Genomic DNA, 19,865 nt, shown 5'->3' on the forward strand with positions numbered 1-19,865 from the left:
AACATAGACCAAAGGGTTGGGGCGATACAGCTATCAACCCCTTTATAATCACCACTGTCCGCATTGCCTACGCCTACACATCCCCATCTATACATTTACATAGAGACAACATTTTTCACTACTTACCACTAAAGATTCAGTTTTAAAACTAAAATATGAAAAAGCGCGATTTTGTGAAACAAATTTTAATTTTGGATGTTCCTAAGTAAAGCGAAATTCATAATGCACAGAATGATAAGAATTGTCAACCTTAATAATTATAATGAGATTATAGACATAAGTGATTAGATTTTACCTCAATCTCAAATACAACATTCTGAAATAAATTATTTTCAATTTAGGAGGGAAACGGAAATATTTAAGGGAGTTAAGTCCTGTCTCTAGTTGCACTTTATGGTCGTCTAATGTGAATTAATTGTAATCTCTTTTCAAACACTAGCAAAGAATTTGAACATTGAAAAAATGTTAATACATACTGTTGATATTTGGGTCAATAATGAATGTTTTTTATACAACATGGTTAACCTACAACTTGACTTGATTATTACTTGAATTTCCAGAAAATATCAATGATTTTGGCTAGTCAATAGACAGTCAAAATGTATTCAATCAATACTCGTTAGATTAACATAAAATAATATATTTATAGTCTGGTACGTTTGTATAAACATTATTTTATCAGACAAATGGTTTAAGATACACCCAATATTTCAAATTAAGGAAAAATAAATGCTAATGAGAATCACAGATTCAGTTGTTTAGATTTGGATAAGCTTAAGAAAATAAAAATCATATTTTAAAATGTTTATAACAATAGATAACACAACATTTTATGATGTTTAATATTACTTTGTTTCGTACACTATTTTTAGGAATTTTAATTGTTTACTTTATTTAAAAAAAAAAAAATTAAATTATAATAATAATTATAATACAACAACACATTAATGAAAAATCTACTACTATATAAACTTGGAAACAAATAGTTTATACTTTTGCTACTTTTTCATCATCACTGGAATCACTGGAATCACTGGAGTCGCTATGTATTTCTGGATCCTTTAATTTTGTCTTCTAAATAAACATAAAATATAACATACATTATAGTTTTTTAGTATCAACAAATAAATATATAACAGTACATAATAGTATAATAGTAGTAATAATAAATAATAGTATAATATATAATAACATAATCAACTACAAGAATTATTACAATGTAAATTCAAGAGCCTAACAAAAGGATTTTTCAAATAATTAAATTATAAAAAAAACTTCAAGTTTATTCATTGATATTAAATAAAAAAAGTAGTTATAAATTATACTAATTTAAAAAATTTTCAGTAGATTGACACGACTAAAACTTCCTCGGAAATGATACATATCATTCAAATTATTTATCACAAAACTATAAGAAAAAAATCTCATTCGGCCAAACACTCCTTGTATTAAAGATAGAGGAAGTATTTCTAGCTTGAAAAAATTTGGTTAATAATAAAACTTGCAAATAAATGTTTGATCTACGAATATTATATAAAACTAGCTGACCCGACAAAAGTTGTTTTGTCATATAGAGAATATTTTGCTAGAAAAAAACAACTAATTTAATATAAGTGTGAAAGAATGTGATGTATAAGTGGAAGAGGTATGGAGTGCTGTAAACGGCGACGGAATATAAAAATGGAAAAACATCAAACATTTATTTTTTTAATAATTTATTAAAATTGATCCTTTAAAATTATATATATATTAGTAAAAAACAATATATCAATCCCTTAATGCAACATAGTGTAAAATATTTTTTGCTATCCCATCTTTTGCCAACACAAACAAACTGGATGGTTCGAGAGCACATCACGTATATTGTCCGTGTGAAAAACATGATGATGTGCTCAAACCTAAGCCACAGACAGACATCATTTGGCCTTGAGACTTATTGACAGTCATTGCAAATGCAAATCTAATTGGAAATTGAAGGTGTTTAAATTGTATTGGCACATCTGTGGGTATAATAGGGATTCACGATAATAATATATTTTCACATCGGAATTTGCCATTTAAAATGATGGCTCCCATAACATTTTTATTAATTTTTTAATAGCTAATCGCGTGCCGTTTCACAACCGTGGTGGGTTCAAATTACGAAGCAAAATAACCGGAGATCCAAACTTCAGTTGTAAATTATGCGGTGGCTTGCCTGGTAAATCCAATAAGTTTAAAAACTCTGTAGGATAATTTACAGCTTCAATAGCATCGCAAACTGTATCAATAGATTTGTATAACACCAAGTCTCCTGGTAACAAATGTTGTATCTTGAGATTTAATTCGTTGACGTCCACATTTTTCGCTGCTAAAATTGCTCCTTCTGCCAGCCACTCATGATTTGTGTATTGTCTATGTACATTGATAAATATCTGGTCAATGAGAGCATCTTGCGAATCAATGATTGTACAGAAATTGGTCGGTAATTGTATGCATCCCGTTTCATCTGTAGTAACTTTCCCACCACCGATATCTAACAATTGTTTTGAGAATCTTCCACACGCAACTTTTTTGGATTGAATCGCAAGTATCGAAATCGTTCGCTCTCTATCTTTACATATATGTCGACCATGAATTGTTGATAAAGTTCACGACATCGTAGAATAACGTTGTCCTGATCGCGTCTAATCATCAACTGATATGCATAATAATCCTTCAAACTAACATTCTTGTTTGTTTTGGCACCTGTTGCGGGATCTTGTAGTTTAATATTTATGCAATACCCGTCATGTAATACCAAAAATAAAATTAATATTTTTTAAATAGTTTTTAATAGTTTTTTAATCGTTTCATTTAATAATTCATTTTCAATTGTGCAGTTATTGACCGGGTCAAAAATTATTAAATTAAACTACGATTTATTAAACAATAGAACTTTTCCAAAATTTTTTTCCGTAAAAACCTTCTCCTGGCAATTACGAACAATTAAAAAAAATTTGAGCCAAATCGGTCCAGCCGTTCTCAATTGATGAAATGTTATACATTTTTGGTACAATTAACTTTTGAAATAAAATCTTTTAATTTTTAATTTATTTAATTATTATTTTATAGTTTCTATGATGAAAAATTATTTACACTAATTATACAATTTTTTTTTAAACACAATAATTAATGTTGTTTAAAATTTAAAAGATCAATGGATAAAAAATGTATCAAATCAAAATATCTTTACCTCAAATTTAATACTTAGTCAACATAGAATAATTATTGAATTTAATGAAAATTCAATGTCATCATATCTTATCAAAATTATTCGAATTATCATAGAAATATAGTTATTAATTAAATTTTAATTAACTTAGTTTTATATAGTTAATATCACACTAAAAATAATAATAGGTATGATGATAATAATAAAAAATGATAAAAATATTTTTTTTTATCATAAAGAGAATTAAAAATAATAATTACAATAAAAAGAAAATAAAAGTAATACAATTTATTTTAAATGTTTTAAAAATAATAAAGTAGATATTAGTTTAAAATAGCAAAATAAATTAATAAAATTTCAAGATAGCAGAGATTATATTGTAATTTTAGCAACAATTTTTTTAAATTTAGGTATATAAAACAAAACAGAATTATATATATTTATACATTCTTACTGTGTATTTTGAATAAAATTAAACTTAAAATTGTTGAGTCGTTGAGCTGAATAATTATTTGATCAAATTAACTAACAAATACATAATACATAACAAAATCAATACTGTTTATAACTGTAATTAAGTATTATTCAATAATATTTATTAAATATTGTAACAGTAAGATTAATTTACTATTTTTTCACCGCATAATTATTACATTTTGTGATAGAAAATTTTTTTTTAAAGCTATTAAAATAAAAAAAAATAAATATTGAATTGGGTATAATGGTTAACACCACTTATAACGAAATTAATACACACAATTAAATTATTGTGATTCAAGCTGATAATAATACTATTACAAGAATATTGAAATAATCTTTTGTGAAATGTGAAATAACTAATTTTTAAGAATTTCATCAATGACAATATTAAATTTCTACACAAATAAAGAATTATTCTTACATAGATATTTTAATACATTTAAAATGGCCTGAACGCCATAATGTAAACATAAAACATATAATATAAATATTAAACAATTATAGATACCTTAGAATTATTTGATACGATATTATATTTGAATGTTTGTCCGCTAGCCTCTAATGTTTTTTTAAGTCTGAACAAAGCTGAACTATTTATGTCTTCTAATGAAATTTTTTCTAAAGCTGTGTCCAACACTTTGGAAGCTTCATTAACATTTTCTTGAGAAACTATAATAATACATTTAATATTTAGTACATAATATATACATTAGATTTTTTTTTTTTTTTGCTGTGCTACCAACCATATGAGTCTATAATAGCACTATAAACCAATCCAGAGTTTATATTTTGATTCATTGTTTTAAAAATTGGAAATATTTCCAAGAGCTTGTAACCCAATTCAATGTTATGATTTGAACGTATATCTGCTATTAGTTGTCGATATTGAATATATTTTTCATTTTCAAAATCTTTGGCTAAAACTTTAGCCTTTTCAAAATCCTTATTCAACATATAATATGACCACAAGCTATTTCCAAACAATTTATAACCATGTGGCAATACTTTGTTATGTAATCTTTCAACTAATAAAAGCATCAAATTATATTTATTAATAAAAATTAATAACAAAAAACAGTTTTTATTCAATATTTATACATCATACTAACTTGTTGGTATAATTGAATTGTCAGAATTCAGAAAGCTAACTAAACTACCACCAGGAATATTCTTTATAATATCAGATAATTTGCTTTCATTGTCAATGTTTTCATCAATACTGGTTTCTAAACGAACTAGTAGATCGTTAACATTACCTTGAGATTGGTATGCCTTAAATATCTTGCTGTTCAACCCCAATTTATTGTTAATTTGCTAGAAAATAATATTTATAATTTTATTTAATATATTATCACAAACAGTAATATCTTGAATAAAACTCTAAACTACACAAGTATTATATAATAAAGTATACATTGAATTTGTAAATATGACATGTATAAAATTATACATATAAAATAAATTTATAAAATGTATAATATAAAATTATATTATAAAATATTGTATTATATATTTTTAGATTCATTAATTTTTAATTCCAAACATTTCAATCGATGAATAATTTTTGTTTAGCATCTTATAATTTAAATGGCAAATAAAATAATTTTTCAAAATTATCATAATAGCTAAAAAACTTGTCATAAATCATTTAATTTCAATGATGTAATTGATAGATATTAACAAACTGATAATTTATATTTAACAAAAAGTTTAAAATTATTTTGCTAATACTACAATTATTTTCCATTTTATATTGTTCTAAAGTTTTTGAGATAATTATTATATAAAATTATCATACCTTAGGAATTTTACCATTCAAATATTCCAAACATGCAATGTTACCAGCATCTGAAAGTTTTCCTACCAAGAAATTTAATACATTTCTTGTGATCGGTTTATCATTTTCTAACATGTTTTTAACAATTTCAAATGCTTCATTCAATCTATTTTCACGTGTTAACAATTCAATCAGTCCAGATTCAATAATTGGTTGAATAGAGGAGGACCGTGAGTAAATACTTTTACGTAATACAAGAGCTTGATCTAAATCATTATTTTCAATAGATGACTTCAATTGATTATGTAAACTGTTTTTAACATCACTAGGAACAGAAGATATCATTTTTTCTTTTGGTTTTTGAACTGTAAATGGAACTTCCAGATTGTTGTTTTCTAAAAGTTCCTTTAAATTCCACATAAAATGATCTGATGGTTGGGTATTTTCTTCTTGCATTTGAGTCCAAAGAGCCATTGCATCATCTACTTTATTTTCTTTACCTAAAAAATATTTTTTTTTATAATACTTATAGAATTTAACAAAATTATGTGACCTTACTATAGATCTCAAGAAGTTGGTTAAATATCTTAGATCTATCAAATGCAACATTATCTCTTGTAACCTCTAGCAAATTTTTAATATGTTCTACTTTACCCTCAGATCCATATTTAGCACAAGCTGTATCAATACGGTCTTGTCTAGGTCGTAAGCCAGGAGTCTAAAAAAAAAAAAATATATATCAAATATTTAATTAAAAAGTATTGATACTTTTCCAAAAGACAGATTTTATATAATTGAAAAAAATTAATAATATTTGAATTGTTAACAGTTTAAAATTTAACTGCTTACTATGAAAAAATGTATTATAATTAAAATATATTGGAACTTGTAAAATGGTTTAATTTAAAATTCTATTTTAAATAGATATAAATTGAAATTAAAGTAAACGTAAGAAATCTTTTAATACAATCTTAGTGTAAAAGTGAACTAACCTATTATCAAATAAAATCAGTTGTATATTGTGATTATACATTGGTTTTTTACAATACTTTAAATTTTTAAGTTTATAGTTTTTTTTTTTTTAATATTTTACAAACTCATAACTTTATAAACCTTCATAAATCACTTCTTTTTCATTTACCTCTAATATTTTACGAGCTTGTTTAATACGATTACATTCAATAAATGCAAACATCAAATCATACAAAGAATTCACTTCACCATGTACAGTAGTACTTAAATCGGTTAAAACTTGCAAAGATGTAGCATCTTCAGATTTAATGAATTTTATTGCTAATTCATTTTTCCATGGAGTACACCTATATGTTTTGCAGCACCATTCAAATTTCTCCAAAGCTCCTTTGACATCATCACTACACATAATATGAACAGTAAAATAACTAAATTTAAGACAAACAAAATATTATAAAATAAATTACTTGTTCAAGTGAACTTTAATTAAAGGTCCCAGCAGTATATTGGATACAGAGACATAATTATTGTTGACAATTAGGTCAAACATTTTTTGAACATTTTCTACATTGCCAGTTTCAGCTACAGTATTTAATAACTTCCAACAAGCATTAGCATGTTGAAATGATGTAAATTCGTTATTATCATCAAACTGTTTCACAGAAGATAGAAAACTAATAGCATCTATAAAAAATAAAGGTATGATTTTATACAAAGAAATTATTTACAACCAAATATAACTAGGTATTTATAACATAAACTAATATATTTAATTAATTTTAAATGTTAAAACAATGTAAAATGCTCACTTTCAATACTTTCAGTTTGGGCTATTGCTTCAGTCAATTTTATGACTTTATATTTATCTAAAATAAAATCAGAATTTTTATTTTTTAATTCCTGGTAAATTTCTTTAGCTTCAACTAACATATTGTGATTTAAATATAAATCAATAAGTAGAACCATTGATCCATCTGGTATATTAAATCCTTCAGCTATTAATTTCTAAAAAGTATGTAGATTAAAAAAATAACAGTTTTTATAACAACAAAATTACAAAAATGAATTTTTTAGTATAATATAAAATATGCTTACATTTTTCAATTCAATAGCTTTTTCCAAATTTTTATTTTTGCAATACAAATTCAGCAATTGCCTTTTAGTACCATTTTTAGATTCACCCATGGATTCTGCTTTCTCAATAATTTTTTCCAAAGTACTTTCATTCTAAATTAAAAATAAAAATGAATAAAAATTGAACCATAAAAGTAATCAACATGAAAAATAAGCATCTCAACATTTAACAAGGACATGTCACTATTATTGACAATAAAATGTTAAAAATACATCAACAAAATTGAATTCAATTCAGCTGATCATGTTTATAACAACTATAACAATGTAAATGTTTTTCCTACATCGGATAGGAAACAAAAATTTGTCTATCACAATGTTATAAACACAATTGTTGGTGACAAATTTCAGATACATCTTTCATTACATTTTAGGTGATACATGTTTGCAACACATGCTTCTTGGTCTGGACATGACTTTATAAGTGTGAATATTATGTTATCAACACAATGTTCAATGATATGTATAGGTATAATTAATGATGGTTTCAAATAAATTTATTTTTGTAACCAAAATAAATAATAATATTATTATAATTAATTCTATTCAAATTCTCACCTAATAATGCATTTTATTTACATTATTATTATATATATAATATTAATATATTATTATATATATAATATTAATATATTATTATATATTAAAGGTTAATTAATTATATTTTTATATTTTATAAAAAATTAACAGTAAATCAGATATATCACTATATTTTTCTATTTTTTGATTGCTGAACAAATAAGACTGACTTTAAAAAAGATAGAACATAATTGATATAGATATTGTTGATACTTACTACGGCGGAAAATGTATATCCACCAGGCTTAACACTCAGCTCAACTTTGGGAATTAAATTAGAATCTGACAGATTTTCTAATAAGCTTGATAATTCAAAAGTTAACTTTCCTTGTAGATGATTTTGTATTTGTTCTACTGCACAAGCATTAATTCCTAAACCTCTTCCATACATATTCTATAAATTTAATTAAAAACATTCAATTATTAAACATAACAATTATAATAGAAAAAAAACCTTACCTCAAATAATTCCTGTAAGATTTGAACAGCACCAGAATTGTCTTTTAATTTTTTAACCACATCATTTACAACTTGGCTGATGAATTCTCGCATTTCAATAATCTGGTTTTCTGTTTTTTCAGTGTCTTTGAAGTTTTCTTGTTTTACTGTATCAGAAGTAGAAGTAAAAAGACTATAACGTGAAAGACCATTGCATATTTGTTGAAGTATTACAACAAAGGATGTTATATCATAACCAGCTAAAAATGAGTTAACTAATGGACGACGAATCAAAGAAGGAAGGTAAAAAGCTCTATTTGTTGCAGCTAAAAAAAAAAAAAACTCTTATTACAATCACTTTTATAATTATTTCATATATTAATTAATTAGTTACCAATATCTGCAGCCTGGCGAATATCTTTCTGAGACAATAAATACAAAACTAATGAATGTGTACTTGTGCCTGTTGGTATGCCTACTAATTGTAAATCGTTTATGATTTGTATTCCATTTAAACCATTTTTAAACATAGATGGTAAGATGTAATAACGAAGTGTATCAATGTTGGGGTTTAATTCATATTCGTCAATCATAATCTTCAGAACTTCTTTTAATCCTATGATTAAATAATAAACATTTAAATAATTTATAATTGATGTACATAAATAATAGAAAATTACCTTCCAAATCATTTTGATTATTTTTAGCAACTAAAATTGGCCAAAAATAATGTTGCTTAATAGTGTGTTCATTTTTTTTCAAGTAATCAAACATTCCTAATGCTAAATTGACAGATTCATTTCTCAAAGCCATTTCAGTAGCTATTTCGAATGCTTTAGGATTTAAACCTTCAGACACCAATTTTGTGCAAAATCCAATGACATGATCAAGAGACTATAAAATTTAAATAAAATTTAATAAACATAATAGATTTTTAAAAATCATAAAACAATAAATATATCTAGTCTTACACTATTAACTTTTGTAAGATGAGCAATCAAAAACCGACCAATTGGTGGAGATGTTCCATCAGACTTTATAGGTTTGGTCATTGTATCAAATAATTTAAATGCTATGTCTTCTTTACCAGCAGTTATTAATTTATATATACAATTAATGACATCTTGATTGTATCCAACTGTTTTTTCAGTTCTAAGAATAATCTAAATTTAAAAAAAAACAAAAGTAGTAATATAGTAGACTAAGTATTTATAATTAAAAATTAGAATTTTTAGCTACATATTAAAAATTAATTTACTTGATCAATTTGATCACCATGTCCATTAACAGCCAACGAATATATAATATCTAGGTATTCTTTATTATTTAGATTTATTTCTTTACTTTCACAAATGTTTATCAAGTTTAAAATTTTAGTAATATCACCTTTTTTGGCATACCCCGAAGCTAATAATGTATATGTATCTGATAAGGGTTCTAGATTTGATTCTTTCATAATATTTAAAATACCTTCAGCACTTTCCATATCACTGAAATATTGATAACATTTAATTAAAGCTAAAAGCATTCACAAATATAATTTACAATATATAGAGAGAATTTTATAAAATGTAATTTAATTATACTTAAGTTTACTCTTCTAAAAGTAGAATAATTATAAAATTAATCATTCAAATTTTTTTTGATAATTAACAATTTAAAACATTTTACAATATTGTATTCAATATACATTCAAATATTCATAATATAATTGAAACTAACAAAATAACAAAAAAAAAAAAACAATTAATTTAATTTACCCATTTTGTGAATGACCCAAGACAAGAGCATTAAAAACTAGTCTATTGATTGGTAACTGTTTATCTCGCATAAACTCTAGAATACGACTTGCACCATCTATATCACCAAACTGACAATAACTGTTGATTAAATGCTGAAAAGTTACACGATTAGGTGCAACACCTTTTTTTTCCAAATCTTCTAAAAATTCTGTTGGAGAGAATTTAAATTCATTCTCTAAATAAACTTTAAGTAATGTATTGTAATGGCTTATATCCAGAGGAACACCTAAATTAAATGTTAATATTAATTAAGCTATATAATTACAAAAGATGATTTCTTACCAATGTCATTTATAGTTTTCCAAATTTTTTGAGCGAGTGCTGTACGGTTTTCAGGGAGTTCATCTGGCACCAAATTTCCACAACACCGAAGTATCATTAACGATTGTGTTGGTGTAGCTGTTCCTGTAAAAGATCAATTGTAATTAACTCGTTGTTAGTTGTACTATTGTCAAAATGGCCGCTCTTTTTTTACATTTTTATAAAACATTTACATTTAATATTTCAATCATTGATACTCATATAATATACAATAATATACAATCAATAACATTTTTAAAAGATATACTGAGTGTCAATGATTGAAATATAAAATGTAAATGTTTTATTAAAGATCTAAAAATAGTACGGTCACTTTGACCATAGCCCGACTAATGCCGGATTAATAAAATGGATCTAAAAATATTTAGTAGTCAGAATGCTTACTCGACCTGGTGATTTCTTTTAGAACCCCTTCGATTTCTCTTTTAGTTATGCGACCATATCGCCGCAAGTCAGAATCGAGTTTATTTATACAATCGTCAATTTTGTTGGCCGCAGAGTTGTAAATGGCCGACGAAAAGAAGGATCTGCACGGATGGAATCGATTATGGAAAAAGTATAAGAGTCAATGTTTCGGCGGGCACACATAAAACAGGGTTCGTGAAAACTTACCTGTTGGGCAGTATGTTGGAACTGTGAAACGGATTAGTGTTTCCATTGCTGGGCTCTTGTTGAAGTGTCCTACGGGAAACATGCGAGTTCGCGTTCGATATTAGAGTGTTGCTAAATCTCTGTCGACTAAGGCTGTACGCGGTGCGTATGTGCTTTGAGCACTGTATCAAAACGGACATGTTGGTAGTCGTTTACGTGTAGAAATTATATCGAGCTAGTGATATGCGGAAAACACGAAAAGAGCCGATCAAGCGACAGGGGAAATAAAAATAAACGAACGGCAGGAGAAGAAAAATTTCCAAATTTTTTTCGCTATAATCGGCATTCGGCGAGTGATACGATTTTCAGATAACCTAAAAATGAAATCGAACATGTCGTGCTCACAATACCGACGTCCCGGTATAATCACTGTACCTAGTACCCGTTATCATTGCAACCTCCACGTGTGATAACAGTCAAACGATGCGTCGTCCTCGATCATTTCAAAAGGTAAATTGTTCGTTTTTCGTGATACGCGAACTGACAATGAAACGCTCGATCAACGATTTACGGTCTCTTAAATATATATAACGATATTAATAACTACATTTTTGTTTTTTTGTTGACCGAAGGTTTCGCTTTGTAGCTGCTCTTTTATCTGCTAGTATTTTCACTTATTTTTGGCTTGCTAGGGAAAATAGTTTCATCCTATTCCCCAGACTTGTTTCAATCGGTTGTCCTCTTCCTCTTACTCCATTTATTTTCCCCTCCACAGGTCCCTCAGGTGTAAAAAAAGGGTACTTAATGGTATAATTTTCTTGCCGGGGCGGTGAGATTTGAAATAACACAAAAATGTGGGTGTAATGATATACTTGGCCATAAAGCAAATCGACTTTTTAATTTAAAACATTAAATCGTTCTTTTCTTAATTCTTTCACGAAAACATGGAGATTTTCTATACTGGAGTCACTGGTTCAAGGACGGATCCAGTGGGGGTGGCCGAAGGGCCGTGGACCCCTCCAGACATTTTGAGAACGATGGTGAATCTAGTGTTTACGTGTGTTGAAAACGCAGAATGTGCAAATGTTCTACTTGAGATCATTGTAACTTCTAATAATAATAAATCATTTATTAAAAATAAGTGATAACAAACTACCAAGTGCAACAACGGCGTTCTGTGACCATCGAGAATGGAGAAATCCGTTTGATTTATTATTAGATTTGTTTTTGTTTGCTGTCATGTTATATCTATATATATATATATATAATAGATAAGAAATAAGTATGTATAAGAAATAGACATGGTAGTAGTAATAACAATTATAGTATTATATTTTTTATTATCGTATTGTCTTTGGTTACTGGTTATGTTTTTGTCATTTGTTTTAATTTTCCGTAATTCCGTTGTTACATTGTAATTTACATTGTAATACACATGCAATTTGCTGGTCATTTACCGTTTTATTATTATTAATATTATATTACCTATTTCATTATGGATCAAAAATTTAAAACTATACTCATACTTTAGAAAGGGAAGTTTGATTTAATAACTAATTGATTGATTAACATTGATTAAATATACATATATTACGTATATTTAATCAATGGTTCTAGTATTGTATTTTGATTTTCTTTATTGCCAAATCATTTATAGAAGAAGAGATGATGATGATCAAGGAATTCCTGTGATATCATTATTAATGGTAATTTAATTTACATGTGAAGTAATAGATTTATATAAACTTATAAACCTACAAATTTTTTTTGAACATTTTAAATTTTAAAATTATATTATTTTATAGAAAATGATAATATCAATAAGTATAATAAGGATATATCAAATGTTCAAGGAAGATATATTATTATGGAACCCAAACAAATATCAGTAGTTATTGAATCTGACACAGGCACTGTACAAAAAAGTAATGTGGTAAGTAAATTTAATTCTGCATTCCTAAATTGTACATGATAGATCCGCTGCAACATTTGAATATTTTTGCTGTAAGCGTCTGTCTTCAGTTGTTGATAGGACTGTATGGCATTTCAGTTATATCTAAGTACTTGTTAAGCTTATATATTTTCAATTTAACTATTTATTACACTTTTACCGTAGTTTATTTAATAAAATGTACGAAGAGTTTAAACTTTAATCTATTAAAACAATTAATACATTTTTTTGAAAAAAATGATATAAAAGAAAAATTATAAAAAATAAGAATATTGTATATATTTATCGAAATTGGATTTTTTGGAGTTATGCGACAAAAATCTTGATAATGGTTACAAGGAGGCACGTTCTTAGACTTTTGAGGCACTTCAGGTGCGTTGTTCCAAAAACACAAAAAACATTATTATTCGCGCCGACCCGTTTTCCTTATCCATTTCTTTTTCCACTTTATTGAATGTTTTGAATTTTATTGACGATTAAAAGTGTAATTATAATATTTTAACCACAAATTACGTAAGCTTACGATATTTTTTTTCTTTATTTTCGTTCGTCAGCCGTTTTTGTGTGCCACGTATCTTTTTTCTGTTGCTCGTGTGATCATCAACAAATTATTATTAATCATACGTGGATATTGGTGTTTTTTTTTTTTTGTACTCGCCATTACGGCAATTATTCATATATTTATATCTGCTCTTGCGGGCAACCATTTATTATTATCATAGGCGTACGCAGACTTGTCCACAAGGGGGCCCCTTAAAAAAAGTGAATCAAATATTCTTTTACTAAAGACTACTAGTATAATTAAATATTTTTAATTTTATAAATTATTTAATTCAATATGCAAATATAAAAATAAATACTATTTAAACTTACACAACTTATATCTAAGAAATCCTTATTAACATATTATTATACTATTTACAACTCCATCCTTCTGTCCACGGGAGTAAGGTTTTTGAATGTATTAATTACTTCTTCAATTTTTATATTATTTTCAAGTTCTGATTAGTCTGATTAATAACTAATAACTCTATTACATTTATTCACAGATATATATTCTATACTATGAGATTACAACTGGCTTTGCTTTATTCATGTAAAATGTAAAAATGTTCACTATCTTGTATAGTATAGATATACATTTATTAAAGAAAAAGCCAGAGTTTGCATGGGGGGGGGGGCGGACCCCTCCCGTGCACACGCCTATGATTACTATTATTTATTCTTTTCTCGCCAGCGAGGCATTCAAATTTACAGTGTAACTATATTTTATGTGTTTTACTTTATTTAAACAAAATAAACCTACCAAACTCAGCAATCATCATCTAGTTACCAGAACTTATCCTCCCAGTCACCACCAGTCGTCTAGTCATCACGTAATTTAATTTTAGTTGATAAGTATTCTTCCGATTATATGTGAACCCTGTGCTTTATTGCACTAGACCGGACCTACCGCAGAAGTTCCCTCATTCATAATTAAACTCTTTCTCCTCGTTCCCCTTGTAACATAACTCTAGTTCCTTCTTTCCGTGTCGTAGCTGCTGCCGTCGTAAGAGCAGCCGTGGCCCAGCTTGATTGGTGGTTAGGTTGTCTATCTATTATAGATTAAAGGCGGTCGGAGTAGTAGCCTAACTCGTCAAAGTTGGGCGCAATATTTATTATTATTTTCACTATTGTTTCACCACGTGACGGTCCCTCCTCGACTCATCATTGTCGTACCCACATCTATATCGATAGCATTAATACAAGTGTGTCTGTGATCACGTCGCGTGACAATGCGTTTGATGAAAATGTATTTATTCGTATTAAAACGTTTTTATTTTTTCACTTACAAAATGAATATTATAGTAGTTCCTGTCGATAAATTGATTATAAATATTTTTTAAAATCCTCTTATTTTATTCCAATAATTTATCAAATTTATATAAATTAACACCTCGACTTGACAGTAATTAATTAAAATAAAATATTTTGTTAAATTAATTCTTACATGTATATCTTATCATTTGAACAAATACCTACCATCTCCGATTTAATAATCCTCGGACACATTTTGGTAGGCATATAGCGACCATAATTTATGAACGCTACCAAAATCAAAACGTTACACATTATATAAAGTAGCTAACAATTGAACAATATCAGATATGTAATTAAAAGGTTTTTTTTTTCATTAAAAGTATAAAATTTAAACTGCATTGTGATAAACAATAGTAGTTTTCGATATATATAGAGTTTGTAATTTCGACTACCATGAGATTGGGAATTTAACCGAGAAATTAATTTTAGTTTAATTATAATTTTTTTTGAAATATATCGAAAAGTCTTGTTGCACTATGGTTTTATAACCCACTTACAGTAATATAAAGTTGTAAACATCATAACGAGGTTGCTGATAGTGATGTCAGAATTTGAAACCACTCTTCTCTTATTTTGGAGTACTATAAAAAAAAAAAATAATAATAATTGTCTACGAAATATGTGTTTCTTAATAAAATATCGGTAATGCATGAATACATTTTTTCGATCTTTTTTGAGTTTTCAACCAAAGGTGGTTGTGGAAACACAAGAGTTCACATATGTTCATCAAATCAGTTTGTTCATCACAATCATTTTATTGGTCTTATCCATATTGCGTTGAAAATTTGAACTTTACGTGTTCACATTTTTATCGATTATGTTATTGTTTTGAATTACGGTTAGACTTTGGATAAAATTTCGTTGTTTATGTATATTCATAGTTTTATTGAATATAATTAAATAAATTTATTATTATTTTTTTTATTCACGAAAATCACCATCGGAAGTAGTAGCCGTTGGGTAGTATTAATATGATTACTTACTTAAATTTAATCATGACGTAAATATTAAAACTAATATTGTTCAAAAACTTTACAGAATTATGATGAAAAAAAATTATAATAAAAAATTATATTTATGTCCAATACCAAGACTTTGAATTTTATTTAAACTATGTATGTTATCCATACGGTTCACGTTGTTTAAATAAATGATAACAACATTTAAAATAAAAATTATGCCCATGGACGCAGAGAACATTGGAGAATGAGTTTTTTTCGATTATTAACCTGATGATCCGTTCAATGCTATTGTGTAGGTGAACCATTTAAAACCTGTATCCGTAGACCGGAATCTTATTGTTTAATCTGTAAAGTTAACACGGAAATAGGAATATGTAGGTAAACATTCATTTAGATTTCATTCTTCAGTAAACTAAAATTTCAAACAAAACAATATTTTATTTATAAGCTGATAATAATGAATAGACGACAATATAATATGATACATAATAAATAGTCACCGGAACCAAATGTATAATTAACAAATATTTACAACGTAAAATTATCCGAAAACAATATATTATCATAATTTGAAAAGAATCGAATTAAAAAAAGTTACAAATTAATAATATTTTACATAATGTTATCTAACTATATTTATCACCTAGATTGTAAAGATTAAAATAAGCGTGCGATATTATTTAGAACATTGCTTCTTAAACTGGGAGCCGTGGCTGTATTATTGGAGAGAAGTAAAAAATTATTTTATATAAACAATTTCTTTGGGCCTTAATTTATTTATATATGTTTAAAGTTAAATACTGTTATAAAGTTTTTTTTCAAAATTACATTAAAGAATATTAATTTATAATTCATATTAATAATTAATCTGTGTGAAATTTGTACATGTAATTTTAGTGTATAATTAATATATTTCATTTATGGGATCTTGATAGTTTTACATTAAATTTAGGGAGCCCCATAACAAAAAAGTATGAGAAGCATTGATTTAGAACATCCATAATAATAATAATAATAGTTGTAGAGCACCGAAAAGGAGGACAGATTTTAAAATATTATAGTTTACTTTAGAATAAATGTACAGATAAGATAGATAAGTAGTATTTCCTATGACTAATCGTTTATTTTTTTGTATTGCGAATTTATATTTTTATAAAAATATTTTCGAACGAAATTTTCTGTGTTTTTTTTTTTTTTTTTAAAGACGAAAAAAAAAATCTTAAGGGAGAGGTAGATTCAAAACAAAACTTACATTGAGCGAGCAATTTACAGTATATTATTGGTTATATAATATAATAATAATTATAAAAACGTATATTGATCCATAATGCTACTTAATAGTAAAACGACTAGAAAATTTCTAATTATTACCGAGTTAGCTTAAATGAGTTTGATTTTTATTTTAAAAATATCATTTTAACAAAAAAAAAAATTCATAGTGATTCCTATAGTATATTGAATTAAACAAGAAGTAATGAACATATTATTTTAAGTAAAAAAAAAAAAACGAGTGTATGTTCTTTATATTCTTATTATATATGTTTAATAGTAATATAAAACTGATGAGACCTATATGAAAGTATACAAGTACAAAGTTATACAACATATTCCTAAATTGCACACTCATGACCACTGAGGTGGGTGGATTATGTATAATCTTAAAATTATAATCGTACATGATTACTTATTACGAGCATGAATATTTTATTATATTATGGTAATTTACAAACGAGTCCGTAAAAAGATTTAAGTGTACTACGTATGAGATAAACGCTAAAGACAAATATAATATTATATTAGCGTATGTAGGTGGATGGGGGGGGGGGGAATCAAAAATTATATACGAAAAAATAGATAACATCGCCAACATTGAAAACTCGTGTCCGACCAGATTATGTTGTAGCTGCTTGTGGAGCCGCTGCGTTGTGGTCTCCTCCTAAGGATAGAGCCTGCACTATTCTTGGATCTGCTTTGCTCCCTTCCCGGAACTCTTCCAATGTGAGTTTATCGTCGTGATTTTTGTCCATTTGATCGAATATTTTGTCCACCCGTTTTTGCGGAGTGTTTTCGTCTTCAGCCTGGGGTTGTTGTCCCTGTAGATGAAAAAAAAAATGAAAAATAAATTAAAATTATTTAATGAAAGCCATTCGAAATCTCGATAACATAATACATGACGTAATCAATTTAATAAGTTAATAATAATCACATATTTTATTACGTCAAATGTAATGCGCAAATTATGATCGCTCAAAACAGATCAAATATTATTCGTAGGTAATTAAATTAGTAATTAATTCGAGAAATTTTTGATTTTCAGTAGTAATAATCTAAAAATATATATATATATATATATATATATATATATATAACTCGTAAAATTAGTATTTAAAATAACTGGACTAAAGATCGATGCATTAGACAAACTAGTTTATAAAAGATTGTGCGTTGTTAATGCCCAATGATTTGCTAAAAAAGGTCTGCTTCGGAGAGAAGAAAACACGACCGAGTCGTAAAGATTTAATCAACGGAACACAGAACACATATATAATGTACATATGACCAAAAAGTATAATTTATATTTTTCATGTCGACAAAAATGAATGATAATTAATCGAAAATGTCTACGATTTTTTATCGTTTTACATCGATGAACCAAAATATACTCGTTATAAATGGTATAAAAGCAAAAACGAGTAATTTTGTACGGCGTACCGGTCAAGTACCTCATTACAATACGTGCATAATCGAATACTGTCGCTAGTTTATTATTATTATTATTATTATTGTCGTTGTTGTTATGCGAACGATTAATATCGAATAGAATCAAGCTGAAACAAGGTTATTTGGTTATAAATAAATGTAAAAAATAAAATATTTTCGACCAAGCGATAAGTAATAACTATTTCAAAAAACCTGCAATGTTTCATTGGACATTGTTTATTTGGTTGTCGTTGTTTTCGTGCACGATTATAAAAATTATAGACGGCAAAGCGATCGCGTTGAAAAGTGGTGAGAATGTGTGAACGAGTTGCGATCTCTCGGCGAACAGAGTATAGTTGAAAGATTTGGTTTGCATGAACGCAACTAATTAGTTCCTGTTATAAATTATTACTAATGTATAAATATTTAATTTCTTTGTTTTATAACTTTATAAAACCATAGCGATTCAAATTTTTAATTTTGATATAAAATAAACGTTTGTTCAGTAATTTTTACGAAAGAAATTTAGTTGGTTCTTAGTTTTTTTCTTTTCATAATTGCCATCCTCTTAGGTTTTAACAAACGAGCACCTTTTTGTGTATATGGTGTATCTCAATAATGCGTAATTGCGATAATACTTTTACTAATAATTATTTGTACGGCAAACACGACAAGCTGCGTGGACGGTCCAGGACGTGAAAAACTAACAATCTCTGCAATGTCGATGACAAAATACAATCTCACTATAGGTATAGAACTTTTAGGCCCCATAAAAACTTTCTAATCGATACAAAAAATCTTGCGAACATATAAAAAAAGTTTCCAAATTGAGTATAATCTTGCAAACGTTGATATAAAGTTTAGATTAAAAATAAATTGATATTTTTTATATTGTATTTTTGTATAATAAATATGATAAATATTTATTATTTTTTCGACGGTTCCCGAATATATCGTTTGAATAAAACATTCGCGTAATTATGTTTAGATGTGGAAATGTCGATTTCCAAATAAATAAACCGAATAAAATAATTTAAAAAAAAATAAACGTGGCCCTCCAATAACAATGATAACAGCGTTTCATAACATTGTTATCGCGGTGAAG

At 26.8% G+C, this 19,865-nt stretch overlaps 2 protein-coding genes across 2 annotated transcripts in view; both read right to left on the reverse strand.

The window, feature by feature from the left end:
• Positions 1–851: 851 nt before the first annotated feature.
• Positions 852–11,669, reverse strand: LOC112686068 (leucine-rich PPR motif-containing protein, mitochondrial). The gene is made up of 20 exons (XM_025558186.1): positions 11,309–11,669; positions 11,081–11,223; positions 10,658–10,780; positions 10,334–10,601; positions 9,832–10,063; positions 9,545–9,736; positions 9,254–9,467; positions 8,968–9,189; positions 8,595–8,899; positions 8,353–8,529; positions 7,518–7,649; positions 7,232–7,427; positions 6,890–7,106; positions 6,592–6,823; positions 6,009–6,168; positions 5,472–5,950; positions 4,783–4,987; positions 4,417–4,698; positions 4,182–4,342; positions 852–1,074 (listed from the first exon to the last, which is right to left on the reverse strand). The coding sequence occupies exons 1-20, from the start codon at positions 11,485–11,487 to the stop codon at positions 988–990; spliced, it is 4,206 nt and encodes a 1,401-aa protein (XP_025413971.1). The 5' UTR covers positions 11,488–11,669; the 3' UTR covers positions 852–987.
• A 5,610-nt stretch (positions 11,670–17,279) lies between these two features.
• The window catches only part of LOC112686155 (frequenin-1), a 176,647-nt gene continuing 174,061 nt past the window's right edge, over positions 17,280–19,865 (reverse strand). Inside the window, exon 8 of the mRNA XM_025558338.1 lies at positions 17,280–18,153. Coding sequence (XP_025414123.1) covers positions 17,953–18,153 — 201 coding nt within the window. The 3' untranslated portion in view covers positions 17,280–17,952. The remainder of the gene's footprint in view (positions 18,154–19,865) is intronic.

This window comes from Sipha flava, unplaced genomic scaffold (assembly GCF_003268045.1).
Source record: "Sipha flava isolate LNK unplaced genomic scaffold, YSA_version1 2_pilon_pilon, whole genome shotgun sequence".
In the NCBI taxonomy this organism is placed as follows: Eukaryota; Metazoa; Arthropoda; class Insecta; order Hemiptera; family Aphididae; genus Sipha; species Sipha flava.